At 31.0% G+C, this 18,669-nt stretch overlaps 2 protein-coding genes across 2 annotated transcripts; one reads left to right on the forward strand and one right to left on the reverse strand.

The window, feature by feature from the left end:
- Window positions 1–6,437: 6,437 nt before the first annotated feature.
- LOC145578570 (WRKY transcription factor 22-like) lies at window positions 6,438–8,038 on the forward strand. The gene is made up of 3 exons (XM_081635876.1): window positions 6,438–6,894; window positions 6,994–7,113; window positions 7,544–8,038. Exons 1-3 carry the CDS (start codon window positions 6,527–6,529, stop codon window positions 7,944–7,946), a joined length of 891 nt encoding a protein of 296 aa, XP_081492002.1. The 5' UTR covers window positions 6,438–6,526; the 3' UTR covers window positions 7,947–8,038.
- A 1,821-nt stretch (window positions 8,039–9,859) lies between these two features.
- LOC145578581 (endoglucanase 20-like) lies at window positions 9,860–13,116 on the reverse strand. Its single transcript, XM_081635884.1, has 8 exons — window positions 12,848–13,116; window positions 12,107–12,319; window positions 11,692–11,892; window positions 11,520–11,597; window positions 11,265–11,417; window positions 10,846–10,954; window positions 10,575–10,741; window positions 9,860–10,355 (listed from the first exon to the last, which is right to left on the reverse strand). The coding sequence occupies exons 1-8, from the start codon at window positions 13,088–13,090 to the stop codon at window positions 9,966–9,968; spliced, it is 1,554 nt and encodes a 517-aa protein (XP_081492010.1). The 5' UTR covers window positions 13,091–13,116; the 3' UTR covers window positions 9,860–9,965.
- Window positions 13,117–18,669: the final 5,553 nt, after the last annotated feature.

An 18,669-nucleotide genomic window follows, 5' to 3' on the forward strand; every position in this document is an offset into this window, starting at 1 on the left:
ACTTGGGGTGGTGTGCCGGAAGGGAGATGGTGGCTGGCATGCAGTTTGTGGGTGGTTTTTGGTGTTTAAGGTTAATTTTTTTAATTTTTCTTTTTTTTAAAAAAAATATAAATCTAACTATAGTTGATATTTAATGAAATTAGGTTACGAGTGAGATGAAATTTTTAACTAAGGTCATTTTGTATAATAAAAAAAGGGGAGGTTACCATTGGTTCGTAGCAAAAGTTGGGGGTTACCGTTGAGAATTTCCCTAAAAAAAAAAAAGGTTTGTTTCACACAATCATCATACATCGATCATATAACTAATATATAAGCTAAACTTTTAGCTAGGTCACGAGGCAGTGACATTTTGCGTTCTAACTTTTCGCCAAATGTTGCGCCATGTTGAATAGATTTAAATAGACCTCATAAGATAAAAAAGTTAATTTAGAATTCTATTTGGATAGAATTTTAGGATAAAATTAGTTTATTTTCGATAATATACCAATATTTCAAATGTACAAATTCAACTATAATTTTATTAAAAAAATTGTTAGATTATAATTCTTAAAAATTGTCAAATAAATTATTTTTTGTATCATAATATTTTTTGGACAAAAGAAGTAGTTCTAAGCATAAAACATACATTTATAATATATATTAATCGGTTAAAATGATATACTTCACAATCTAGCAAATCGTATAAAGATCAAAAATTTATTTTAAAATTCAATAAACAACCCGGGCATCGCACGGGCACAAAACTAGTAAATTATTAAAAGATTAATTTTTTTAATTATTTTCTTTTTTTTTTTTTTACATTTTTTTGTTATGTTTTAAAAAAAGTTTGTTACAGTATAATTGGGTATTGCTTTAAATTGGTAATTACTTTTAAATCATGAAGAAAATAAAACACTTTTGATAATTAATAAAAATAAAAGGTTTGTTACTATGAACTTTTGATAAGTACAAGTGTTGAATTAACAACAACAAAAAAAAAAAAAAAATTCATTTTTTTCCCTCAAAAAATAACATGATGATGAAAAGTTACAATAATTTATATAAAAAAAAGTATATTAAAAAGTGTTTTAAGATAGACATTAAATGAATTCAAATTATTTTTACAAAAAATATTATATAACTCATTCCATTTAAACTACCTTACTTTAATTTTATGATTTACAAGTCTTATTATTATGTAAACATGCATGGCACAGGGAAAAAAACTACGTAGTAATTTGTAATATTCCCAACACAAAATTTGTAACAAGTACTACCTTAGTTAAATGTTATGTGCATCTTTGGATTATTTTATATCTCACAAATGATACCCCAAAGTTGCACATAACATTTAACAAAGGTAGGTTAGATTCCATAACATTTAACAAAGGTAGGTTAGATTTCATACTATATATGCACGAAAATATTTAATAATTATATTTAAATAAACACTATATAAGTAAATTTACATAAATATTATAATGAATTTATTATAAAAGAGCTTATTTGTCAAACATATATTTTAAAGAAAATTTGTTTAACGCATGATATTTTTGTAAATAAACCAACAACTTTATTTAATTGTGGAACCTACAATAATGAAAAAGTTATTGATTTATTCACGTAAATGTCACCATGAAAAACAAATTTCGTTTTACAATTTGAGAAACAGGGAATTTCCCTATTTTAAATACGCGATTGACTATGTACAATACTAGTTTTGTTTCCAGGCGATGCCAAGATGGTTGATAAAATTTTAAGATAACATTTTTACTAAATACAATCAAATAATTCACTCTAATAATGTAGGATATTTAGGCATACGGTATCATATGACTTAATTTATACATGAAAGTACTTTTTGTAGTTTTATTTGTAAATAGATATCTATGTTATTATTGACCTTGAAATTATTTTTATTGAACTTTAATTATTTTCACTAAACTGAAAGTATTTTTACCGAACTAAAATTATTTTTACCTATTAATTTTTTTTCGATTCTCTAATATTTTTAAAAATAAAACTAAATTACAATGCATTTTCTATGCGGCTAGCCACACCATTTCGTTGGACAAAGTAACCCCTTTAAAACTAATTGATTAATCCTTGTAATACAAACTAAGTAATAACCTCTAACGCTTATTAAGTAGCCCCTATTTATAACACTACTGCTTGAGTAACCACTATAACACTAACCAAGTAACCCCTCGACCTGTAGCACTAACGAAGTAATTCTTGTAATAGTTAGTGACACAGTTTGGCCAGCTACATATAAAAGTTTGTAATTAAATATATTATAAATAGATCTTATTTTAAAGAAATTTTTGTTTCGGGGTTTTCTATGTCCCTCGGGAGAGTTACGTCACCAAAACTGGATTCCGAGCCTTCTGTACATGCAAAACAACGGAAACTCTGGTTGGACAGAATTCCGCCTCCGACGATCAAGTTAGTCGAGGTTCGGAGTAAAAAGATGCGGAAAAGTAAATATCCTCTCGGATTTCGAGATCGGGTGTCTCTCTGTTTTTGAGAGTAATAAATGATGTAATGATTTAACATTGCCCTAATAATGGGGGAATCCCCCTATTTATAGGGTCCTACGTACAAGTTTGTGCCCTTGTCTTAGGGTTTGATGACCTAGGAACATGGGCTGCATTGTTTTGCGGCGGTCTCGGGAATTGGGTCTTGAAGGCCGCCAATTCCTGATGGGGTATCTTCATGCCATGTATCGTACTCTAATTGGTTCATTTAGAGACCTTCTTGGAGTGACACATATCACTCTCTAAGAGGTTCTCGTGGTAGGGTAAAAACACCCAAAACACAAATACTCTCACCAAATTATTCTCAATCAATTTGCTACCATACTGAAGATCTATCATTTTCTCATTCCCTTATTTGTTTTAAATCTTTATATCTTTTTTTTTTCAATCCTTGAATTGAAATATTTCTCAATGCTTTTAGATTGTTTGGAAAAAGAAAAGTCACCACTCCAATTCACCAAGCAAGCAAACTAATTGTATACAATATTTCTTTCTTTCTGATTTTCTTAAGGTTGAGATCAATGGCAAAATTTAAAGCATTAAATTATTGTGTTTTTGGTACTTCATTTGGTAGATATAATAACAATAATTTAAATAGTATTCTCTGTTTTTTTTTTTTTTTAAATTTTTTATTAGGGTCCAATTTTTAAGATTAGAACAGGGCCTCACCTCAAAAATGTATAAGATGGCCCTGAAAATAAGACACAATAGATTTAGATGTTTACTTTGACAATTTTTTTATTATAGTGGAGTAGTGTCGCCTTAACGTCAACCTAAATCCGCTTAAATCTGAATTACATGCTCCTAAAACCGAATACAATATCAAGTATTACACTTCAATCAAGTTATCCAAATCAAATAGCCATTCTTATGATAGGTTATGTGAGATTAAGCTTAAGCTCACTAATCACTCATCAAGTCATCCCTCAAGTAGGATTCTAGATGCTAGTATATGTTACTATGTTAGTCATATTGGCCGTGACAATGGGGTTTGGTCCTTGATTCTTTTTGACCCTATTTTGTTTGTTTTCTTTTTGTACTATTTGGTATATTGCCTTTTTTTTTTTTTTTTTTTTTTTTTTTTTTTTTTTGGTCTATTCTCTTGCAATTATTGGCCAATTTTGGATTGTAAATCAAAAGTTTTCAACACGGTTACCGACTAAGCATGTAGCACTCTACGTGCAAGTTGCACTATGGAGAAGCGCCAACATTGGCTGACCATATTGACTTTACTTCAGGGAGAAACTATGTACAAGTAGTATTGGGGGTAACCATTTTTAAATAACTCCAACTTGTTTGACAAGCTAGAATAATTGAGAGAGTTTCTTTTAGAAAAAACTTCTTTTGCTAGTCTACTCTCAAGTAGAATATAATGATAATGAAAGAGCAAAGTATTTGTTTGGAAGTAGAGAGATTCTCTTACCTCAGGCAATCAGGCCCTTCTTCTATTCTTAAGTGTTGATTTGTGGAACTAAGCTGGCTTAACGGTGTGGAAGGTGCTGATTTAGTATGATTCTTCATCTTAATTTAAAATAAAAAGATTATAATGAGTAAAATTATGAGGTAATCCGGTATACATATCATACTATGAGATTATGGAGCCAAATTTCATTGTATTTGGTAGCCTGACATGCTAAATGGAATATTCAATGAGATAATGACATTTTAATTGTATTTTAATTGGTAGCCTGACATGCTAAATGGAATATTCAATGAGGTATGTTTAGGGCTTGTTCCGATTTACTGAATTCATTAAGATGTTAGTTATATTGGGCAACATATTGTCTTATGTTCAGGACCTCCAAAAATCGGGAGGGATGATCTAACCACTTGAGCTATACCTCACTCTCATATCCACCCTATAATTAAATTGGCACCTATACTTTTTAAGTTGAAAATAATATATTATCTTAAATTATAACACCAGTATGTATTAATGAAAGTAATATTATAAAAAAATTTATCTAATTATCTTGTTGATCATATATTACTAATAAGGGCCTGTTCGGCATTAGCTTTTAACGTAGCTGTTAGCTTTTAGACCTAGTCAAAACACTACCTTAAAATAATATTAGTGTTTGGTGAAGTAGTGTTTTAAGTAGCTGTTAGAGGTAGAGGTAGCTTTTAAGTAGCTGTTGTTGAAAGTTAGAAAAGATAGCTTTTGAAATTGTAAAGTAGCGTTCAACCCTTTTTTTATTATTTTTATTTTTTATAATGAACTCTTTTTTTTTATGCTTTTATTTTTTGACTCAGTGTTATTTGTTTCAGTCAACCATAATATCAAAATTTTCTATTCATATCTTTTTTTTTTCCTTTCATTTTATGAGGAATATTTTTTTTTCTATCTTATTTTTTAAACTGGTACATAATAATAATAATAATAATAATAATAATAATAATAATGACTGTATTTTATAGTTTCAATCCCTACTTTTCCCGAACACTCATAGTATGAACCGCTACCTTACACAGCTGACCTCTAACAGCTACTACTTGACGGCTCACAACTACCTCTACAGCTCAAAGCTACTCAAAAGCTAATAGCCAACAACTACAACTAATTTTGCTGAACAGACCCTAAAAGTCTAACACTCAATGCCACTTTTAAAGTTATCATAACTTATAAGTAGCGAGAGTTTGAGAGCAACCATTCTCATCAAACTTACAAATTCCTTAACTACCAACTTATAAATAAATTGATTGTTGGCGTTTAATTACCCTCTAGTGTCACATTGTCACTTATTCAACAAATCATTATTAGTTTATGACAAATTAGGAGGAAATAGAGAATAGAATGGCTTGTATTGCTTATTATTCATCAATTTACAAAACCTAAAATCATAAGATTGGAAACAATTAATCTTCCTAAAAGATATCTACCATAACCATATATCCTAAATATTCACTAAATATTATCTTTAATGTAAATAATAGTACTAATTATATTATTTTTCTAATCATATCTACGGAAAATATATCACATATATAATTTCCGATATCCTATATCTTTATAATCCTCCCAGAACGTTGCGATTGGAAATTCCTCACTTTGTCGAAGTCGATCGAGATGCAGTACTCTGTTGATTCGCCCTCTTTTTTTCTTTTTAAATGATGAGAACGTTAGCAAATTAAAATTGAGCTCTAATCAAATATTGATTTTTCAGAGCAAACCACACTCAAAACAGTTAAAACCCTTGTCTCACGGCACAAGGAGAACCAATATATCTTGTCTCACGACATAAGAGAGCCGAATTTTTTATTATTTTCTTTAATTAAAAAAATTGTGCCAAACGTGGCTTTTCGTTTTCTTCATCATCTCCATGGAGATGTAGTACGAGAGAATTTCACTCACATACTCCAACAAAATCACATACGTCATATATTCATATATGATGGATTAATCATGTATACCAACCAAAAAAATAAAATAAAATTTGCACAACGGAATTTTTGGATAAAATTCCTAGGATATCTACCATAACCATATATTTAGAGTGACTTTAGACCTTAGTAATCAAAATCCAACTAATTTATCAGATGTATATCGAATATTTGACTTGCATGCTCCTCAGATCTCACAAGCGACTAGGGTAATTAAGCTTGAATTAATCTAGTAAATAATTAGCTTGAATTAATCTAGTGAATAATTAGCACAAATTGCGGACTGTACGGTCGCCACATGATGACATAGCCCATGGGACGACAAACGACACAAAGCAAACACAAAGTCATACATTCAAATATTACGTTGTTATTATTAAAAAAAAACAAACAAAAATCAAACTCTTTGACAATTTTGACAAGTCAACCAATTATTATAATCAATGTTCAAACAATTCGGTTATTACTTCCAAATTCCCATTTCTTTAAAAGCCACAATTTATTTCCTCAACTATATTTCTACATAAATAGATAAAAGAAAGTAGGTCCAATCTAATCCAATATTATTTCTCATCACAAAAGTCCAATATTAGATATTAATGAAGAAATTGTTGTAAAAATTTCCAAATATGATGAATGAGTTTTGTTTTGATAAAGCTAATGAATGGAGTTTACAAGCTATTGTCAAAGGTGATGGTTCGGTCAGCACTACTAGTAGTAACACCATGAACATGTCACCTTGTTATGATGCTTGGTTTGAATCGTTATTATTAGGCCTCGATGACAATCAAGGTGGCCAAGAGAACACGATGCTCATCTTCAATGAAGAGCTCGAGCCACTTAATCATAGTATTTCATCTAAGTCTCCAAATAACATTGTTGATAGTTCCGTGTTGATGAACTTTGATGTGTACACTAGTAGTCCTACACGCGATCCAAAGGAGAAGGCAACCGGTGTCTCATATGTTCATGCTCCAACAACCATATCGAAAAGAAGGTTTGTTACAGTTTTCATCCATTCAATTGAGTTTGGAGTAACTATATATGGTTACTCGCTCTTTTAAATTTTTTCTAATTGTTTCTTGTCCTTAAATAGGAAAAACAAACATAAAATCATAAAGGTGGTTCAACAAGCAGGAGCTGATCGCGTTGAGTCTGATAAATGGAATTGGAGAAAATATGGAGAAAAAGTCATCAAGGGTTCCCCATATCCAAGGTTTATTACTTATTGCTATCAAACCCTTTCACATACATAGTATTCAAATCAAATATGCTAGCCTTTTGTATTAATTAAGATTGAGTTTGTTGTTGGTCAACTTATTATTTTTACATGTGATCCAGCCTAAAGAACTTCAATGATGAATTGATGGACCTTTTAATTTCTCTTACAAATTACGCTAATTTAAAATTATTCTTAAAAAATAGAACTAAACATTAAGTCAAGACTTAGCTTCTAGGAGTGTCTTTAAATTATCTCATGTAGTTTGTATGTTGCAAATTTTTGAATAGATTAATCAATTAATTTTTCTGTATTTTTGAATGAATTTGCTAAGCATAGTCTTAATTTAAAAAGGGTAAGTATAAATGTTGGATTTTTAAAACTTCAATTATTAATGCTAAATTGTGTGATTGCCTTGGAAAAACAGGAGCTACTATAGATGCAGTTATACAGGAGGGTGCTTAGCAAGAAAGCAAGTGGAGCAAAGCATTAGTGATCCAGGATTATTCCTGATAACCTACATGGAAGAACATTCACACCCTTATCCAACTCGTCGCCATTCGCAAGCTGGCCGTTGTGCTCGTAGGTTTATTCGTTCTTCTCCAACCAAAGTTGTCGCGACAAGTGAATCACAACATGCCTTGGTGAGGACTATAACCTTAGAATCATCTACTAAAAATGACCGAGGTTTAGTTGTGCAAGGTAATGAGGATGATGGAAGCTTTACAGATTATGTAGGAGAAGGTGTTTGTATGGGAAATAGGGTGCATGAAGATGATTTTTTTGCAGGGTTAGACTATTTGGAAGAATTGAAAAATGGAAGTTTGTGATTAATATCTTTCTTGGGTAATCATTCAATTTTGATCTAAGCTGTGTGTTTATTTCAAAGGTTAAATATAATGCAATTATGTTTTATCTCAAGTCATATGCCCTTGGATCATTTGTAAGCATCTATGTAGATTGTACTAGTTAGATGTAATTATGTGTAACAAGAAATAATATCTTTAGGGATAAGGTTTATATTATGAGTTTCAAAAATTAGTTTATGTTTTTGGTTGAATTATATTCTAATATGTAACGGCGGATCTAGAGCTATAGGGTCAGGGCCGTCTCCAACAATTTGATGGCCCTGTTCTAACTATTAAAATTGGACCCTTTAATAAATATTATAATTATAAAATGATATCTTTTTTTTTTATAAGTACAATACTACAAATTATTATAGAGCTAAACTATTCACATTACTAAGTTTAATTGTAATTCAATAAAACAACAAACAAAAAGTTTTTATCTAAAAAGTGTCATCTTCTAATTTTTTTTGAAGCAAAATCCTCAATTATATCTTCATAATCAATTTGATTTTGTTTTGGAAATTAAAAGGCAAAGTCAAAGATTTAGGATGAATTTTTAGGTTTTAGTTTGAAAATGGTGGTATTTTACGAAGAAGAAGGTGAATATGTAAGGTTATGATTCTTTTTTTAAAAATTATGAGCCCCTGATTTTTGGAGGCCCAGTTATGTGTGTGAGAAAAAACAAAAACATGTCTAAAGACGGGCCTGGCTAGGGTAGTCCTCGGACATTTAGAAATCAAAATCTTATGATAATTTATTCATCCAGGCCATAATTACTTTCATCTAGTTAATTAATTTGAATAAGACGAGTAAAATACCTAAATGAAGAGAGGAATCTAAATAACTGAATTAACAGACAATAAAAAAAAAATTAATAAATAAAAAAAAATTAAAAAAAACACCTTTGTTGGGGGAATAATCTATATGCATGCTGCCAAATTAAACGTCAAATCATATTAATTACTTGTATGTATAAAATAATTAGTATTACGGAGTACTTGTATATATATATATATATATATATATATATATACATTCCCTTGAACTAAATAATACAAAGTATTTTTTTTCCTCAAAAAAAAATAATACAAAGTATTTTCTTCTCCTTTGACCTTATTTTTTTTCTAAAAAAAATAAAGGCATTTAAATGAGAAGAATATAAGGGATTGCTAAGGGTTCGTTTTGCATTGCTGTGGTTTTCTGTTTTTTGGTTTTTTGTTGTATAAAAATATATGATATATGTCACATAATGAATAAAAAATTATTTAAACTTATTAAAATCATAATAATTTTGAAAACTAACAACAAAAAAGTGTAAACACCTTTTTCTTGTTTTCTGTTTTTGGTTTTTAGTTTTCAAAAAAAAGGAAACTAAAAACCAAAAATGATATCAAACAAGCCCTAAGTAATTTATAGCACAAAAGAGACGCAATTTTGAACAAAACAACTAGAATAATTATTGCAATTATTTAAACATGAATTGCAAACATCATACTTCCTCCCTTTTTTTAATATTGCACCACTTGTCTTTTAACGAAGTTTCACAAACATTGCACCATATCAATTTTAGGAAAAGAATTATTTGTGTTCACACTATAAATACCTAATATACTCTTGCTTTTCAACACTTACATTTTATTTTGTGTATACTATCACATGGGCAACTTTGTATTTCTACCTTTCTCTCTCATCCTTTTTTCCACTATCAAAAAATTTGTGTCAATCTCTTATGATGTAATAATAAAAGAACGGAGAAAGTATATAAGTTGTACGTACGTATGTATGGGTACAATAATGTATACAAGCAAATATATAAATAATAATTTTACAACCATCCATGCCTACTATTGTTAAATTTAACATGTATACAATATATGCTAATAGAATAATCTTAGCTTATATCCTTTCATTTTTTGCAGTCATTCATGCATGCTATACTAGTTATACATGCTTGATGCCCATTCATTTATTTTAAAATGATATAGGATTATATGTATATTACATTGTCTCGGCCACATCTGAGGTCTCATTACTCTTCCTCAAGTTCAAACATTCTGCTGAATGATCACCGGATAGCAAAGGCGCTATTGAACCAATAAAAGCAGCATTTAGGTAAGTAGTGGGCTCTGAATGGGTGTGGTCTGATCTCACATCCTTGAACTGATCGTTCGCATCGGGTCCTCCAACGACGGCTCCAACGTGGACATTAGGGTTCGGTTTGTTACTGTTGTACCAACTCGAGTAGCCCTGGTTGCAACCTACCTTAGCTGGTTGAGCCATAATGGATGGGATTGAGGCACCTCTGTGGTGCACTTGTTGTGGGAACTTGCTTCCAAATCCCACCATGTAGGACATTTTATTAGGGTTATTTCCTAGAATATAATCCACCTACAATAAAAAGATGGCCACGTTACCCTTAATAATTGTTACGGAGTATTTTAAATGTCAAAGCACACATTATTATAAATTCTATATCAATATATACCAAATACCAATATATCATTACTTGTCAGTTTTAAATACCAATGCAATAGCTGAACAAGTATCTCCTAAAAAGTTGTGCAAAACCTTTATCGTCACATATAATTAAGAGAATAGAAAGCAAACCTGTGATTTTGTGAAGGCTGTAAGTTTCGAAAGAGCTAGATTAGCCGAGCCACATTTGACACCAGAAATATTCGCCTGTTTCAGAGCTTTAGTATAGATTGAGATGATCATTGATGCACTTGTCACGTATTGCAAATTTGCGGCATCCCTAACAAATAGAAGTCCCCCTGATATCCAGAAATCAAAGAAGAAACAAATCAAATCAAACAAACATCTTTGCATATTAATTTGAAGATATAGAAGTTTAAATACAGCTATTATTGGTACATACCAGGCGTTGTTTGAAATTGGGCAGAACCACTTTCAGGCACAATCGAACATACGAATGAGTCTGCTTTACTTTTATAATCACTCAGCATCTTCTTGCCTGCCAAGAATTCCTGAAACAATAATGAGAGCCTTGGTTTATTTTCAATTTGAACTTGTACAAACACACGTACACGTGCCTCGTGCTAGGCCAGCCACCTATCTCAGGTGTCAACAACCTCTGCCTCTAGGGAGGAACGTGATCGAAGTTGTTATCAACTCAACAATCCTAGAATCTCTTATTATTCAATAATATATGATGAGATATACTCAAAAGGCTTAAATTAATGTTTCGTACGAAATAAGCCTTTGATAACATTTAAGGTTAGTATAGGACTGAAAATCTTGTACACAATTTGAATGATAGTTGGTATATATATGTACCTTGGCTAGCAAAATTTGAACCCCGGCATACTTGTTATCCCAACTGAATTCCGAAACTGCCTGACTCCATCCTTTATTGCTCGAAACGTAGTTCAAGTATTTGCTGTTACCACTTGCCTTATAGAGCCATGCTGCAGCCCATAGAAGCTCATCCTACACAAATTAAATTACACAAGTTATTATCAATGTTACGTCGAAATTAGCATGATATATTCGAAGGATCATGTAATAGACATACTTAATGAGTTAAACTACCTGATAACCAGAATAAGAGCAATAAAAAGGGCAAGAAGCAGAATAAGATCCTCTGTACTTGTCTGCAAAGTCAAAGAGCTGCAAAACCAACTTAATTACTACGAGTACTTTGTGTTATTAGAAGTATATTTTATAAAATGGATAAGTTTTTGCAATTTGAGGCGTTTCTTACAGATTGTGAATGTTGTAAAAGCTTAGAAGAATAGGTGGAATCAACAGCTTTGAACACAATTGATGCAGCTGCTAAGGCAGCAGAGGCATCAGCGGCGGCTTCTGTTCCAGGGGATGAAGACGTGATCTTGTAGAGTGTTCTTGGTGTGTCCATGTCTTCTGGGCGTTCCCAGCATGCATGATCTGCGTCTCCATCTCCTACCTGCTTAAATTTATCACTTCAAAATTATTACAAAGTGATATAGTATAAAACATATTCCTGGCCTTCAACCATCATCTTAAGCTTGCAGTATTTAAATTAAAGTTTAAGTAATTTAATTTGGAACTACGCTCACTCCACCGTATACCTCCTTTGTCCCACGCCAAGTTTCAAAATAATCGCAACACTAAATAATTAATTAAATTAGCAAACATGCCTGTGTGTAGAGGGTGGTAGACGAGGTGTGAGATTTTAAGATGAAATCGGAACCCCAACGAATGGCTTGGCGAAGGTAGTCAATCTGTTTGGCTGAAGAAATTTCAGAGTTATGCTCAATTGCTGCCCAACTTAATAAGGTTGTTGTAAATGACATTGGCCACCCAAACTTCACATTGTCTCCTGCATCATAGTATCCTCCTACCAAGTTCACCTGCCATTTATATTGAAAAAACAAGAATTAAAATGTAGGACGTACGATTTAATTAGTTTCTAGGGTACGATTATAAAGATCTACCAAATATGTTTCTTATGAGCTACATACGATTCAAATACGAGTACATTGAAGTGTAGGACATGACACTACATGTCATGATATCATGTGGGGGCTAAGGTTTGATTCCTTAACCTCTCATATGTACGGGCAATGAGCATAAAAAAAGTACAAGATTTATTATTGTGACAACACTATGTATTAATAATATGTTTTATAAAATTAAAGCTCTAATCATTCACTATGTCGACTATTTTGCAATTTAAATTCAATTATATATATTATGCTTATTTTATTATTTTTATTTTATACTTGCATATAAATAACTCAACAATAACTAATCATTTTTAAAGATCAATTTTATATACAAATATACAAATAATAACTAGAATATATCCTACAAATTTAAGCGCAACCTAAACAACAACAAAAATGATGCTGGCAAGTTTGTAAATATGTATAACTTACATTATCAGATTTGCCGTCATTTAGGGCAGAATCACCTCTCCACTTGACTCTTCGGCTCGCCGACAACTTACCCGACCGTTGTCCTTCAAAGAATAAGATCGCTTTACCTAAGGCATCTTTGTAGTTAGAATTAGCTTGATTGCACACCTTATCATTTTGCCCCTTAACTAGCTCTACACAACCAAAGAAGGTGCAAAAGAATGTCACAATTATCATTAGCCTCATCATCATTAACTTAGCCATGTAACTAACTCTTAAATTTAATGAGTTTATTATATTATTGTACTTGTAAACCCATATTTCGTTAGCATCATGTATTTATAGGACTAGGACCATACCATGCATGATTGTACCACGTACATGTAAGTCTATATTTAATTAATTTGTCTTTAATTTTATTTTTCAAAGGTGTATGTAAGATAGACGTACTTTTTCGGTTTTACCCCAAAGTCGTTAAATAATTATGAAATGATGAAGTCATAAAATATGTGAACGTAACGTAAGGATTTGGGAAATGGAAACTATTTAAGTCACACTAAGATTTTTGCTCTCGATCTGTCGCTATATCATATCAAACATGTTATTAATTAGGCTAGTATGGTACGTACCTAACAAAATAGTTGAATAAAAATTAATAAAGCATTGTTAAGTTGAATATTGAGTTAGATTTTTGACCTTTTTGGCTTAAATTAACTGTTTTAATTCCCATGCATGTACCGCGAATGGTGCTCCATGCTTTTTAGTTAATTACCAATGAATTGAGTACGATCATTATCGATGACGCAAAATTGTACATTGTAAACATATTTACTACAAATATTGAAATATATTATGGCATGTTCAATATATAATTTAGAGGTGATCAATAATGATCTGGTATGATGGTCCGATCTGACAAGTCTAAAAAAAATAAAGATTTTTATGAATTCCTATAAATACATGTTTTTTTTCTTAAGAAGTGTGTTTCGATTGATCACCACCACCTTTGATTGGTTAAAGATTATTACGCTTCAATACATTACTACTAGTCACTCGCATAGTACAATAAAATTATGAACTCATGAGTGCATAGTGCTCTTAGTGCATGATAGTCCAGAATTGTTAATTATGAGGGCTATCATTACAATCTAATAAAAGTATTAAGATCTTATACTCTACAAATTTAACCTATCTAACATGTACCGTTCAACTTGAAGATCAATGGGAAAATGTTATCTTTTTACTCCATTATAAATTTAAAGGTTTATCCTATGCTTTTTTGGAGTGAAGGAAAATAATTCATCAATGAAAGTGGTAAGATTAGATTATAGGTCTTCTAAAAGTAAGATTCTTTTTTAGCAAACAATTTTTTTGCTGCTGACGCATTTGCATATAATATTGCCCATACATTATCTTTCCCGGCCTCCCTTGATTAATTACGTACAATGTATGCACAATTTAGTATATCAGTAGAAAAATTCAATAATCATTCCTTCAAATACTTGTATATGAATAGTTGAAGGTAAGGACTAATAGATGTCACCAATGCATGTGGTTGTATTGAAAACTATCACGTTACATTCTGCTGGTTTCGTGAGGATATGAAAGACTAGGTTTATAGCATAGGATGGTGCATAGCGCACATATGTTGATAAAATTAATTAAAGGAGGTATTTTTTGTAAGCATTATATTATCCGCTCTATATGAACAAAGATAGTTAAATTTATACTTAATATTAGAATGAAAAAAAAATTATCGCCACTTAAGCAAAAGCCACGAATGATCTAAGTAAATAGGTAAAGGGCGTGTTCGGCAAAATATAAATATGGAAGTAACTGTTAAATTAGTTGTGGCTAGTAGCGTCTTTCTATAAATATTAAAAAAAAAAAAAAAAAAAAAAAAAAGTTGTGGCTAGTAGCACTTCGGTGTACAAGTAGTTGTTAGTTGTGGACTTGTGTTAAATTAGATGAGTAGTAAGTTATTACTCCCTCTATTTCAATATATGCTACTACCTGACCTATTTGGAATCTTTTGTACTCCCTTCGGCTCAAAATAACCTTACTTATACAGATAAAAAATAACGAATAATGACCAAAATAATCTTTTGTACTTCCTTCGTGTGAACAGATTATTTCAATATATGCTACTATCTATTTGTACCAAAATAACTGCTTGGGTTATTTTTGAGTTGAGTAGGGTCAGTTTTTGAACTCTACTTATCATCAATTAGAATGAAACCCTATCAAACTAATATGTGTGTTAGATCTATCTCCGGCATAGGTTCGTGTTCAACCCAATGAAAGTTTATCCGGAGACGAGAACAAATTAAAGCTAAGTTTTCAATTAAAAAAAAATGAATTTAAAAAACTCTAATAAGTAGCACATCTTAAGAATAACAATTTAAAAATAGTAATTGAAAACAGATTTTGCGTACATAACTAGGTTTAGCACAGAAACATCACGTCACTAAATCATTTACTATAATTAAGAGATTTTTGTATCATAAATGAAGTTGAGAAAATCTACAACAAAATTTAACGAAATAGATACTTGTGATTCAAGTATCATTAAGAGAGCATGATATGCAATAATCATGGTATCTAACTTGTACACCAATAAAAATCCTTTTCTATTATTTAAAGTTATATATTTCTTAAATAGTCTTGTTTCGATTTCTTGTTTCTATAAACTCTTTACGTACCAATTCTAATTAGCCCATGCTACCATTTTTCTAAACAACTTGATCCAATTTGATAGGTTTAAATTCCCCTAAATCAATAAAACTAGAAAACGTGTTCCTTAATTAACCATTTGATAAGCTTAACTAATTAATTAAACCCCCCTTGGTCGCCAAACTTGTTAAAACATTCTTTTGGGTCAAATTATATGCATTTTTCAGTTTACTTCATCAAGAAGCTCAATTCATATTTGATCAACTAGAGACAAGATAGGCTATCCAATATAGTTTATGTTTACAAGTTATTCTCAAACTAAGATAAGATTTTATTTGATTTTGACATGATAATAAGGTGTTTTTAATATTATGGATAGATACCATTTTTTTTGTTGGTTTGTTTTACTATTTTTTTTATGTATAAATGGATTTACTGATATGCAGTAATTTTACTAATGATGCATATATGATGGTAGTAGGGTACTAATAATGGGAACAAATAAAGGTTATATGAGGATGAAACTTCTATATGAAATTTTACACTGGAATAGTAATTTGACAATAAGTAGATATTAATGAAATTTTTTTAAAAAAATAAGGTTATATAATGAAACTTTATACCAATATGTATCTGATAACATATTTTATGATAAAATAGATTGTTATTACGTTAATAAAAAAAAAAAAAAAAAAAAAAACCTATAGTCAAAGCTATTATATGAATAATGAAAAAAGTCCAACGTAATTGTTATTTTCGGATAAAGGCTAGGGAGGGAGTATTATGTAAGACAGTAGGTCAACAAGTAAAAGTTTGGGTGCAATGAGACGAACTTGCCACATTTTTGACGGATGAAACGCATTCTAAACTTAGACTTCCAAGTCTGAGATCCAGCATCTGAGATTCAATATTGCCCAAACTCTGACTAGCTCATTGCTGCCCAAGATCAAAGACTCATTAGCCCAAAATTATTAAGCCAAGATCTTTTCACATAGTCATTGGTAGCTCACCACTTATGGTAAGCTTACTAAAACATTGCAACCAGTGGCGGAATCAGAAAAAAAAAAATATATTAGGATGGCCAAGTTTGATATTAATTTTTTTTCACAAGGCCAAATTCTTTTGGATATAAAGGGCCAAGTTTGAAAATATTTTTTTAGTCTTTTTCTTATTACAAAGCTTAATACCAATAAAACTAGACAATGTTTGCACAATCTTTTTTTTCTTTTAGGATGTAATGCAAGGGCAGTAGAGTCGATAGATATGATCTATTTCTGTCAAATTTTGAAACAATGTGAAATGGGCCTGGGCAACCCGAACAAGGAGGAGGAGAGTTTGGTCCACAAACTAGGCTTTGGAGCTTCCATACTACACTACAAAAATAAAAGCTTTTTAGCAACTAAGTTTGGCAACAGATTTTTAAAATGTTGCTAAATAGCAACGAATCTAAATTTTTTCATTGCCTAATTAAAAGCGACATTTTATGCTTTAGTTTTTAATAAACAATGGCTACATATTTTTTATTTGTTGCTTTTTAAAACAAATTGTCTTACTAGTTGTTACTAGACGACATCATATTTTTCTCTTGTTGCTAAATAGTAACAAACTATGACAACAAATATTTTATTTGTATTTATTTAGAAACAAACAAATACAATGAATTTTTGAATTGTTTCCATTAGAAACAAGTCTTCTAAATTATTGTTGCTAATTGATAACACATTTTTTTGTTTGTTGCCATTGGAAACGAGTTGTGTTACATATTGTTGTTAATTTATATGTAAGCCACTTTTTGCTGTAATGTATAAAATTATTTGTTGCTAAAATGACATCAAATAGAGACGAATTTCAATTTCGTCTCTAATTTAGAGACGGATTTTTGATTTTGTCCCTAATTTGGAGACAAATTATTCAATTTCGTCTCTAATATTTTATTCACTTATTATAAATTATATGCATAGAAGTAAACAAATAGTATTTGGTATAGTTGGTAAGAGATTCACCATCTGACTTTGAGGTCGCAAGTTCGACTCCTACCAAATGCGATTCTTGAGACTGGGGATTCAAAGAGCCTTACATGCAAAGTCGAGCCGAGTTGACCTAACCTGAGTGAGATTTCAGATTGGTAAAGGCCGAGATCGGGTTGAACCGAATTGCTAATAGGGATTGGGTTTTTGTCTCGTAGTGTTGATAACAACCAATATTAATGATTTGTAGCTATTTTTATGAACAACTTTAATAATTTGTTGCTATTTTTAGGAACCAACATTAATAATTTGTTGCTATTTTAGGAACTAACATTAATAATTTGTTGCTAATTTTAGCAACAACCAATGGTAATCTGTTGCCAAAGTTGGCAACGAATGCACCAAAAACAGCAACAATCATGGAAACTATATTTAAATTGATGCAATATTGCAACAAAATTGCTTTGCAACTGGTTTCCACAATCCCATGGCAACAAGCCTTTTAGCAACAACAAATTTTTGTTTCCATCTCGTTGCTAAATAGATCGAGTTGGCAACGGATTTTTGGTGAATAGCAACAAATTTTAGTTGATGCTATATTGATTTTTTTTTGTAGTGCTAAAACCAATTGGCTATAGTAGGAGTAACTCCTCTACTTTATAAAGTGGAATTACATCTCCTCTTTCTCCAATGTGGGACACTCACAAGTGGGCTACAATGGGTTTCAACACTCCCCCTCACTTGTGAGTGTCCTTAGAACTTAGAGCACACCAGAAGGTACAATATATATCCTCTTTGGGAATGAACATCCAATAGAGGCCCTTTAACCAGTGGCTTGGGCCTGGGCAACCCGAACAAGTAGGAGGAGAGTTTGGTCCACAAACTAGGCTTTGGAGCTTCCATACTAAAACCAATTGGCTATAGTAGGAGTAACTTCTTTATCTTATAAAGTGGAACTACATCTCCTCTTTCTCAATGTGGGACACTCACAAGTGGGCTACAATGGGTTTCAACAATATCAAATCTTGTATATCTGAATACTAAATTATCACCCTCAAGACGTAAATAAACTACTACCTCCGTTTCATATTATTTGCAACAATTTGACATAATAAAGTAGAGATGAAAAATGTCTAATCATTGTAAAATAATATGAAACGGGGATAGTATGATTATATCAGTAGATAATGTTAGGTTCAAACT

Source organism: Chenopodium album, chromosome 2 (assembly GCF_948465745.1).
Source record: "Chenopodium album chromosome 2, dcCheAlbu1.1, whole genome shotgun sequence".
Classification (NCBI taxonomy): Eukaryota; Viridiplantae; Streptophyta; class Magnoliopsida; order Caryophyllales; family Amaranthaceae; genus Chenopodium; species Chenopodium album.

Coding starts and splice junctions, on each gene's coding strand:
- LOC145578570 (XM_081635876.1), top strand. CDS start 6,527: ATGATGAATGAGTTTTGTTTTGATAAAGCTAATGAATGGAGTTTACAA. Junction 6,895..6,993: donor ACAACCATATCGAAAAGAAG/GTTTGTTACAGT, acceptor GTCCTTAAATAG/GAAAAACAAACATAAAATCA. Junction 7,114..7,543: donor AAGGGTTCCCCATATCCAAG/GTTTATTACTTA, acceptor TTGGAAAAACAG/GAGCTACTATAGATGCAGTT.
- LOC145578581 (XM_081635884.1), bottom strand. CDS start 13,090: ATGGCTAAGTTAATGATGATGAGGCTAATGATAATTGTGACATTCTTT. Junction 11,418..11,519: donor GCTCTTATTCTGGTTATCAG/GTAGTTTAACTC, acceptor TAATTTGTGTAG/GATGAGCTTCTATGGGCTGC. Junction 10,356..10,574: donor CAGCCTTCACAAAATCACAG/GTTTGCTTTCTA, acceptor TTTTTATTGTAG/GTGGATTATATTCTAGGAAA.